This window comes from Tiliqua scincoides, chromosome 7 (assembly GCF_035046505.1).
Source record: "Tiliqua scincoides isolate rTilSci1 chromosome 7, rTilSci1.hap2, whole genome shotgun sequence".
NCBI classification, from domain to species: Eukaryota; Metazoa; Chordata; class Lepidosauria; order Squamata; family Scincidae; genus Tiliqua; species Tiliqua scincoides.
The window spans coordinates 43,446,055-43,457,389 of NC_089827.1; the positions used below are offsets into that span (position 1 = coordinate 43,446,055).

General features: G+C 45.4%; 1 protein-coding gene across 1 annotated transcript in view; it reads left to right on the top strand.

The window, feature by feature from the left end:
* LOC136657531 (sodium- and chloride-dependent betaine transporter-like) overlaps positions 1 to 9,811 on the top strand; it is a 43,631-nt gene extending 33,820 nt beyond the window's left edge. The window contains exons 12-14 of the mRNA XM_066634445.1: positions 1,771 to 1,871; positions 3,889 to 4,059; positions 9,659 to 9,811. Coding sequence (XP_066490542.1) covers positions 1,771 to 1,871; positions 3,889 to 4,059; positions 9,659 to 9,811 — 425 coding nt within the window. The remainder of the gene's footprint in view (positions 1 to 1,770; positions 1,872 to 3,888; positions 4,060 to 9,658) is intronic.
* Positions 9,812 to 11,335: the final 1,524 nt, after the last annotated feature.

Genomic DNA, 11,335 nt, shown 5'->3' on the forward strand with positions numbered 1-11,335 from the left:
TGCCTTCAGTGGGTTTGCTGAAATACAAGCATTTCTGCACAAAGTGGATTAAGAAAGTGCTAACAGTGCAGCTAATTGGAATGGAACATAATACGAATTGGTGTATATTACACATAAAATTTGGTCTAAAATATAACTTTTCTTTTCCTAGGGTTTCTCATCCATTACTAACAAGGGGCCTGCTAGTATTACAGGCTGCATTTTTATTCTTCCACCTTGTCTTCTAGCCTTGCTACGTAGTTGCAATTGGCTAATCTGCCCTGATGTCACAGCATTAAGATGGGAGGGAATCATAGCTTGGCTGCCATTGGCTTAGCTGCACTGATGTCAGGCATAGGCCAGGTAGACAAGTACTTGAAACCTAGAATCTGAATTCCAACTCCATGAATAACACTTACTAAATTGACAGTGCAAACCTATGCATATTTACTCTAAAGTAAGTCCCACTGTATTCAGCTGGGCTTACTTCCAGGAAAGTGTGCATTGGCTTGCAGCCTGAACGCTTTAACTTCTGTCCAGATGTCATGGGTTTTTGAACAACACCCGTAGGTTTGGGTCTATCGTATAGTTTAAGGCTTCCTGTTAATGTTCTTACTATGTCCTTTTAGTGTTCAGGCTGCCTGCCTGCATGTCACATTCCTGTTCTAATATCTGTAAAAGCAAGAAACCTGCCTGTTTGCGAATGACAAAAAGGAAGGTGATGGGTGTGGGGGCACGGAGAACGGCAGATACCAAATTCACAGATACAGGGGGATGCCTGTGTATAAGTTATAACCAGTGGCTTTGCTAGGCGAGTGCGGGCCGCATCAGGTGATGTGCACAGAGGAGGGGGTGACACGTACACGTGACCAAAATCACTAAAATTGCGGTTTGTAGGAATAATACCATCATATTATATACCATTCTATGAATAATTTACAGCAGAATGCAATGAAAAAAAAACCATGTTGAAATATCTGTGTTATTCAAAATGTATAACCAAAAAACCAGTGGGGCAGGGCAATGGCACATCACCACATCCACCACCTGGGTCATTGCCCCGCCCACTGCATGGGAGGAGGTCCATCATGGGGGTGACACGCTGGTCTCCCATACCAGGTGATGCTAACCCTAGTGATGCCACTAGTTATAACCCAGGGTTGTGGTTTTCTTGGTTGTTGTTTTTTTTAAACAGTTTCTCTAACTTTTGAGCTGATTTTGAGAAGATAGTATCATGAATTTGTCACTGTTAGCTTTGAGTTCTGAGGGAAGCAGAGCCACAGCTTACAAGTTGGTTCAGGGAGCAGGTGTAGATTGCTGAATCAGCAGAATCAGCAGGCACCTGGGACTGACACACCCTGGGTGTGACCAAGCCAGCACTGATTGGCTAAGCTAACTACATAAGGTTAGTCTGCTGGAGCTTCCAGTGCAGCAGTAGGGGTGTTGGAGATAACTGTGGAACTGCTGCCAGTGACTGAGGAGGCTGGATACTGTATGTATATGTTATTACTGACTTATGGACTGAACCTTTGACTGTGTATTGTTGGAAACTGATTTGGATTTGTTATACTTTGATTGACTGCTCTTCATGCTGACTCTTGGACTGCTAACTGACTACTCTACTTGTGATATCCCTTGCTCTAATACATCTGCTGAAAGTACTCTGCTGTATTTGCTGGTTTTCTTGTGATCTGCTCACATTGGGACAAAGCAGGGATCCTACACCAACCAAACTAACCTTAACAGTCACATGATTTTTTTAAAAAGTATTTTTCTTTATGGTATGTCCAGGAGCAGATCGTTTTTATGACAACATTGAGGACATGATTGGCTACCGGCCGTGGCCGCTGGTTAAATTGTGCTGGCTCTTGTTGACTCCTGGAGTCTGTCTGGTAGGTACACAGTGTCTTTTGTATAATGGTTCAGTTAATCAAGGCAATCTTGAACTGGAATGAAAAAATGGAACATGGGTCTCAGAGCATGATTGGAGGTCACATATTGCAGCCATCTTGCTTGGAGCCATGCAAACCTGGTTCTGGTCAGTGCCCGAATGGTTGACCATCTGGGTACCACATGTCTGCTGCTATGAGCTCTACAGAGGAAGGCAAGCAGGATATAAATGTCATCAACTAGAACTGCTGTTCAGAGCCTTCTGATCTTCGTTAGTAGAATTTGGTATGTTTATAAAGTGCATCTGTATTCCAAACTGGACCATCATTATTATTCTTTTATATACATAGTAATTTGAGCCAGAAAAGAATGCTGCCTGCTCTCAAACCTGGCTGTGGCAGTGGCAGAAGAGAAATAATCTTCTCTTTCTCCCTTCTTCCCTGGTGCTTGATACCCTTTCTCATACAAATTTTTGCCAAATGATATATTTCAGCCTACCCACAGCCCTTGGAAATAGGGTGAATAAGAAAGCTTATGTAATAATCACCATGCATTCAGTATCATAGCAGAATGTTTGTGTATTTATTCGGAAAAGGTATGTGCTGCTTTTCAACAAAAAGCATTCACGAAATGGCTTACACAGCTAGATTAAGAAATGGTTCCCTGACCCCAAAGGGCCCACAGTCTAACAGGTGCAGAATATGGTATTCTACACTTGCTGGGTCAACAGAACCATATTTTCTGTTTGCTGTACCTCAAGCTGCAGCAGCTGCCGTCAGGACAGCATGGCCTCTGGATCTACATTCAGGTATAGCTAACCTGTGATCTTGACTGGCCCCTGAAAAGTTTCAGCTTTGACCATGCCCTTACACATGCTCTAAAAGCACTGTTGGCACTGGTAGCATAAAACCTACCATATTTTTCGTTCCATAAGACGCACCTGACCATAAGACGCACCTATTTTTTAGAGGAGGAAAACGGGAAAAAAAAATTCTGAACCAAATAGTGTAGTAAAATATTTAATAAACTATAACAGAATAACATTTGAACCATCCCCCCCCCTTCTTAGGGTGAATGGGATCATAAACTGGCATGAAGATCCCTCTCTTTATTAGGGTGAATGGGATCATAAACTGGCATGAAGATCCCCCCTTCATTAAGGTCCCCAACGTGCACTCTTTTTTTGCAGTATTTGCTCCATAAGATGCACACACTTCCCCCCCACTTTTTGGGGGGGAAAAAGTGCATCTTATGGAGCGAAAAATACGGTAAATCTGAACTGAGGGCCTGATCCTATCAGGCCAGCCAGCGCTGGCCCAGCACCAGTGCTGAGTGTTTCAAACATGCCATAAGGCACACCTGCATCACTCACCGCTGGGCCGGCACCAGCTCAGCAGAGGCCTGCGCTGAGCCAGTGCTGGGTGGAGGCCATTTGCATGTCACTCGGAGCTCTGGGTGAGCGCCAGGCAGTGGAGCAATGTTGGGGCAGGGGGAAGGTGTTCTGGGGTGGGGGGAGGATGGTGGGGCAGGGGTGGGAGTGGGGTGGGAGGAAGGTGGGGCAGGTGGGGGGTGGAAGTGGTGGCAGACTCTGCCACCATATCCTAACCCTCCTCCCAGCCTGGGAGACCCGACATGGGTCTCCTCAATTCTGAACCTTCTCAATAGCAGGTGCAGATTCGAGGAGAACCATTGAGGCCACCTGGCCACTTCATGGGGTAAGGGAAGATACCTTCCCTTACCCCGAGGAGACCTGGCATTGCTTCCCTACCCCACTGAATGCAGCAGTCGCCGTTTTGGTGCGGCAGTAGCCCTGGGCGCTGAGAAGCTAGGACTGAGCTGCGAATCCAGTGTGTACTGATGGAACTCAGCACTGGCTGATATTTCCCCATGGCTCAAATAGACAGGGTAAGATGCACCCAGTGAAAGAGATCAGTACAGTGCCTTTCCTCCCCTCTATCTCCATGTTTCTAATTTACCACTTATCATAGCTGTCATGCTGTCTGCTTTTATCGTCTTCAGGCAACGTTCCTGTTTTCACTCATTAGATACACACCGCTCAGATATAACAACGTATACGACTATCCACAATGGGGCATCGCAGTGGGCTGGCTGATGGCATTGTCCTCTATGATCTGCATTCCCCTCTATGTTGTATTCATCTTGCTGAGAACCAAAGGGTCATTAAAACAGGTAAAAGAAACTGTGGTCTAAGGTCACAAACTAAGGGCCCAGTCCTATCCAATTTTCCAGTGCTGGGGCAGCCTTGCCAATGGGGTGCGCAATGCATCCTGTGGTGGGGAGGTAGTCACAGAGGTCTCCTCAAGGTATGGGAATATTTGTTCCTTTACCTTGGGGCTGCATTGAGGCTTCACCAGAGCTGGAAAGTTGGATAGGATTGGGCTCTAAGTTGGTGATTGATTAGGGCTGTCCTCTGGCTCTCAGGTACTGAAATGGTTGGTTTCTTAGTACCGAAAATCCTTTGTTTGCTGTGTTACAAAATCATTGTTCTCCAGTGTCATCATGAGCTGTGAAGTGATTTTGTTGAGTATCCATGATGATATCTCATTCTGTAAGAGTAGGAACAATAACTCTTTATAATGAAAGAAAGCCACTTGGGTCTCTATCACATTCTGAGATGAATTGATGAATGAAAGATTTGGCAACTGGTGATTCCAGAGCACCCAACTCTAATTTCTGCTTAATTTTAGGGCCTCCAAGGCCTTAAGAAGCACTAGTATTTTTAAAAGCATAGTTGGTTGCATGTACATCCTATTCCCAATCAACACACAGATTGCCACCATATTGCTCACCTTGGATTGAGCCTGCCAGATACCAAACCCTATAAGGTCATGGAAAGACCATTGTGTCAAGGAAATGGACAAGGACTACTATTTTGCTTTGGGAAAGAAAGACCATTAAACAGCATTGGCTCTATTCAGATATGATGCCAACCCATGGTTAAGGAAGCTTAACTATGGTTTACTATGATGTCTGAACTGAGTTTGCAATTGTTTGGTAAACCAGAATTTTAAAGAATCTGTGTTAAGAAGTGGGTCTGCAAATTGTGGTTTGTACCAGCTATGGTTTGGAGTGATGTCTGAATTGACAAACCATAGTTATTGCCATTGTACAAGTGTTGATGGAAAACTTTCTCCACACAGTTCCACAATGTATTACAGTGTGAAAAACATGTATCAGTTTCAATAATTTAGTACATTCCTCTTCAGTACTGACTTTCCCAACAGCTAACAGCATAATTTAAAATCATATAGTGGGTCATTAAAAAAAAAAAAAAAGCCTTGAGAAAGAGCTGCATAAATGGAGAGTTGAGGTCACTTTTCTCATGAAATGCTCTTCTGCTGGATTGGAAACAGTCTTTGAGTTTAAGAGGACCTTTGGAGTCAAGCCATTGCCTTTTTTGGCATGGGTCTTCGATTCAAGGTCATTGTTATTGGTTCAGTGAAAACTAAGGCTGAGCTGAAAGCCCCCTCCCATTTTATCACCCACTCACAGGTAGCAAGGTTGGGTGTCATTTTGATTATTTGCAGGGACAAAAGGGAACCAAAAAGGGGGGTACTATCTATAATCCTGGCAATAATTTCCAATTTTAAAACCCAGAAATTCCCTCGGAATGATGCTATATGATGACATGGTGTTACTCTGAGAGAACTTCTATGTTTCAGTTTGACTTTAGTAACAAGTGCAGCGTATGGAATGATAGATAATTTGAGAAGGCTACAACGCAAACTTATAGGCATAGTTCTCATGGGGTATGCATGTGTGCTTGTGTGTGTGTATGTTGTTGAAGAAATTCAAATCCCAGAGACACAAAGGCTGGGGAATCTCACACAAGCACCGAAAAGAATGAATGTTGTGAAGGGTGCCCTTCCCAATGTTCTGACCTCTGGGAAGGTGATATTCTGCTCACAGGCCCTTGTTTACTGACTAGAGATTCTAACATGATGAGAAATGACAGGCTCTGTGGTGGCAATGATTTAATGTCCACCTCAGGTGCATAACAAGTTGTGAGGCAAAGCCCCAGATGGAGAAAAGAAAAGGAAGGAGAGCTTTCAGCAAATCACATAGAGGAGGCAGAGGGCACAATCAAACAAAACGTGCAATGAGCAGGAAAGAGAAATGCTGCATTATGGCATAGTTTTTGCAGTTATGTTGTGGGGGTGCACCCACAGGTATGTAGTGTACAGTGCTACATTTTCATGCATGTAACAAGGAGGGCACCTATCCGAGGAGAAAGTATGAGGTGGATGTGAGTCTGAGGAATGCAGTTCGCTTGACAGGGACTGAATTTCTTGTGCAATTTTTTTGACAAATGGCTGACTTCTGTGGCAGATCTTAGCAGAGGAAAGATGATTTCGAAAGACAACCTGGCTCACCTTGATGGTTCTCAGGACACCTTAGTAGATTACAGTTCAGCAATGTTCGGTTGACCAGATCAAAGAAGCAACCTCGTTGAGATAACGTGCCTTATACTGAAAAACTGGAACTAAAAAGAATATCCAAAGCAAACTCTAAATTCTTGTTTTGAACATCATGGCGTTTGTTAATTATTTGTTAATTCATTAATGGCCCACTCCTACCTGGGCTGGCCATTGTCAGAGTGCCTCTTTTGCTGGCACTGACTGCCACAAAGCTGCCAGTGCCAGCCATAAAAGATGCTTTGACAGCATGTGCAGTGGTGCCCTTCTGGAGCACCAGTGAGAAGGCTGAATCCTTCCTGTATGCTCTGGAGCAGTGTGAAGGTGCCACTGACAGAGGTAAGGTGGAGGGGTGGGGTGGAGGTGGGGGAGGGAGGTACAGGGAGCATTTAACAGGTAGGGGTGGGAATGGGTGGATTGGGTCCAGGAAGGGGGTGGGTTCTGCAGCAACTGTAGCCACCAAATCCTGACCCCCTTCCCAGACCTGATTCTTCAGCGCAGGTCCTGCACCAGCCAGTTAGCTAGCATAGGTCCAAGTGGAACTCTCACATTGCAAAGTCTTACCCCCCCCAGGTAAGGGAATGATTGTCCCCGTACTCAGAGACCACCTCTGTACCTCCCCCCCCTTGTAGGATACAGTGGTGTGGTGGGCGGGGGAAGAATAGAATTGGGCATCCAATAATCCACTCCCTTTGTGATTTGTTCACTGCATTGAACAAATCTTCACCATGTCTGTGAAGCTCACTACGTTATTATTTTGTGAAATCTGGTATTGAAGCTTCCACAGAGGAGGGAGAGGCTGGTTAGCTGAGGTACTCACATGCATCAGTCTCAAAACCCTGTTCCTTCTCCCCTGGACTTGTGCCAGCAAAATCGCTGGCACAGATCCGGGGAGCCCACTGAAGGAGTGGAGGGTTACCCCAAGGTAAGGGAACGAAAGGTTCCATAGACTCCCAGACTACTCTTCCTCCTGCTGGATGCAGTGCACACGGGCAGCCCAATCCTGAGAAGCCCAATCCTGCTGCTGCCAGATCCTGCACCTCCTGGGCTACCGAGGGAGGCGCCTCGGGAGAAGGGGACTTTCATCCCCTTCTCCCAGGTAAGGTAAGCAGGCCTGCAATGGGGCTACTCACTTTACGTAAGGTAAAGGCACTCGTGTAGGGCACGGAGCCCTACACAAGCGCCTTGGATCCTGCAGAGCGGAGCTCTGCGGACCCACCTCCCTTCCACCAGCACACCTCCAGCCCACCCCCGGCACGCCTCCCCCTGCCCTCTCTCCACCCCCCGCTGGCCTCCCCCCTCCCTGGAACGCCTCCTCCCCGCAACTGTCCCCGCCCCGTCTGCCATGCCACAGCTCGGCAGTCTGGGAGACTGCCCAGCCATGGAAGCTGGGCGACTGCCCTGCACTAGCCCAGCACTGGCCGGCGCTGAGCTAGCACAGGCGGGAGCCCAGCGGTGAGGCTCGCAAACAGTGCTCAGCAGCACGGACCCTGAGCATGGGCTCTCTGTTGGCACAGGGGGTTAGTTAGGACTGGGCTATTACAATCAATAATAATAAAGGTTAAAGTAATGTAAACTATAAAATACAGTTAACAATAAACTATTATAAGCTATGGTTCTTCTTGTCCTAGCTGAAGGCCATAGCAAAGAACACAGAATATAGTTAACAGAGGCAGGTGGGACAAGCTTCCCCAAATGAAACAAAAATACAAGCAGATCAAATGTCTAAAATAAAGCAGTTACTCAAATAAATGTCATGATTAAATGTTTGGCACAGAGCAATCTTGTATAATATTTAATCAGAAACATACAAAAATTAATACAGCACAATTTGACAATAAAGATCTCTGATTTGAAAAAAGAAAAAAAAAAGACATTTCTTTTTACCAACTCCTCTTTGTGTAAATCAAGGCCTTTAGACCCCTTGCTTCCCCCTTCAACCCTAATGTAATTGCTGGTGCTACTCAGTACTCATGATAATCTTCTACCTTCCCAGTTTCTTGGAAAAATATAACACACCCATTAGCCTATATGTGAAGTTTTGATTTTTTGCCCCAATGTGCATGACTTTACACTTACTGACATTGAAGCGCATCTGCCATTTTGCTGCCCATTCTGCCAGTCTGGAGAGATCCATCTGGAGCTCCTCACAATCACTTCTGGTCTTCCAGACTTGGAAAAGTTTGGTGTCATCTTCAAACTTAGCCACCTCACTGCTCAATCCTGTCTCCAGGTCACTTATGAACAGGTTGAAAAGCACCGGTCCCAGGACAGATCCTTGGGGCACACCGCTTTTCATTTCTCTCCATGGTGAAAATTGCCCATTGACACCCACTCCCTGTTTCCTGGTCTTCAACCAGTTCTCAATCCATGAGAGGACCTGTCCTCTAATTCCCTGACTGTGGAGTTTTTTCAGTAGCCTTTGGTGAGGGACCGTGTCGAACACCTTCTGAAAGTCCAGATATATAATGTCCACGGGTCTTCTCCCGCATCCACATGCCTGTTAACCTTTTCAAAGAATTCTAAAAGGTTCGTGTTGAAGATCATTTAACAATAGATGGTAAGGACAAGGCAGTTGTGAAGAACACTCAATCCTATCCAATTTTCCAGTGCCAGTGCAGCTGTGCCAATGGGGCATGCACTGCAACTGGGGTGGGTAGGCAGTCACAGAGGGGCTGCATTGTGGCTGCACCAGTTCTGGAAAGTTGGATAGGATTGGGCCCTAAGGCTCCCCAACAGAAGTGTCTCTTGTGTTCCTCATGGCACTGTTCAATCAGACAAGGGCAGCTTCCCAATGTCTCTTACTACTTTGTGTCACACGATAAAAGCTGAAGTTTCAGAATTAACCAACTCAGAAGAGCATAAAAAGGACCCTGCTGGATCAGACCAAGGGGCCATCTGGTCTCCCTGGTAATTTGCCAATTTTACTACACTAATGAAAGCAGTCACCCCATACCTCAGGACTCTTGCCTCCAAAAGCTCATGTCATGCTAGCTTTTAAGGTGCCATAGGCTCTGTTGTTCTTCCTAATTGTGCTTTTACAAATACATCAATTATCCAGTCACGTATGAGCATTGCTGCACATTTCTTGCACGCCATCATGTGTCAATAAAAAGTGAACCCAAAGGCAAAATCAATCATGGCTGTGTTGCGGCTCAGGTCAGCACATTCATCTCTTTCCCTCCTTCTCTGTTAAATGTGTATTTCAGTTAAGCATGCATTCAGGAAGTGGAATGGCTTAGCTTTGGGAATGCCTTTGCCCGCAGGAAAGGATGCAGATTATTACTGTGCGTCAGTTCATTTTCCAGTTTAATTAACTGAGGGTATCCACTTCTTTCCCTGTTTTTCTTCAGCGATTGTGCCAGCTCACTACTGCAGCAGAGGACCTGCCCCAGCCAAAGAAGCACCTGATTGGGTCATCTGGACGGTGTGAGTCCTCCAAACAAGAAAACCAGCAGCCAACCAAGGAAGTGCTCATCGCTACAGAGAAGGAAACTAACTTCTAGACCTCATAAGGAATGACTGCTTCTCTCTACACCAGGGATGAGGTGCTCCATAAGTTTTTCCTGCCTACTTGAGAGAGATTCACCTAAGAGCTGGGGATAGCAGAACTGGGATATATGCTTTATCCCTCTGTATTTACCTATCAGCTGCTTATATTGGCTGGAGCAAGGCCAATGTGGCTAGAGCAAGGCCACATTAGAAGAACAGCTGTTACCATGCTGTAAAATTATAGGGGGAGGACCACTTCTCAGCAGCATCCTTGGACGTGCCAGGGATGAACCTGGAATATCCTACAAGCAAGTCACATGCTCCACTCCTGTCCCAGGCCCCCTTTGTTTATTAGAGACACATTGGCAGCAAGGTGAGTTTGCCGGAGAAGATTATGTCAGAGTCAGCCATCTCATATCTCCGTTAATGTCCTTGAAACTTATTTTTCTTCCAGCCAGTTCTTGGCCAAACATTTCAAATTATTTGAAAACCTGAATCTTGGGAACAGTATAAAGGATGCTGAATGGGAGCCACATTGGCATCATATATGTTTTCTACAGGATGTACAGTTCTTTGGTGGGCTCTTACTTGTACTCTTAATTTACACAGAATGACTGCAGGTGAGATTCTCAAAAGAGGTGCAACAACCGCCGTTTTGAATCTGAAATCTCAGCTGAGCGCTCAGCTTCCTTCGTTACACGAGAGCCTGGAGAAAAAGTGATAAATTGGAAGCAAGATGAGTTTGTCAGAAAAATAACATGTCAGAGGCTTTTAAGATCTTTTTTTTTCTTTGAGAAGAGACTGGCTCAGAAAGGAAATGCAGCAGGCTGACAGTATTTCAGCTTGAATATACCATGTTTTGTACGGCTACATGTGACATTCTTGAGTTGTTGGGAAGCAAGAGAAATGCGAATTGAATGGAACTGCCACCAAATTAAAGACCAGAACTACATTCCTCTGTGTTAGGGCCATATAGAAAATACCAAAGTGGAGGGTTCTTCAGATGCTAGCCTTGGATGTGGTTTGTGACAAAAAAGTAACAAGTGGAAACAAATTCAGAAACAAATCAAATCATGTCCAGGATAGGGGCCTGGTTTTCTTTCCTTTGTATATATTTTCACTGCAAGGTCAATTCAGTATCCTGACCACCATCAGGGAACCAAAGGGAAGAGCCCTGCTGAAACTGAACAAAGGGCCAGGTAGATGGGCAGCCACCTGGAGCATCCTGGAGGCACAAGCGGGACAGGGAGACAAGAGCCACATGGTACAGTTTATATTGCTGCTTCAGCATTCATATTGCTTGATTCTATGAGTGTTTCCTTAGAAGTAAGTCCCACAGTGGGTCAGTCTAGGGCAGAGGTGTCAAACACATTTCATACAGAGGGCCAAAGTTAGCATTCAGGGCTCCTGCTGAGGGCCGGAAGTGATGTTATTAAGCAGAAAGTGACATCATTAAGCAGCCAATGGCCAGAAATCAGACCATGTTCTCATATAGAAACTCATTAACTGCAAATGACAGAAGAGAAAGTATACAAATC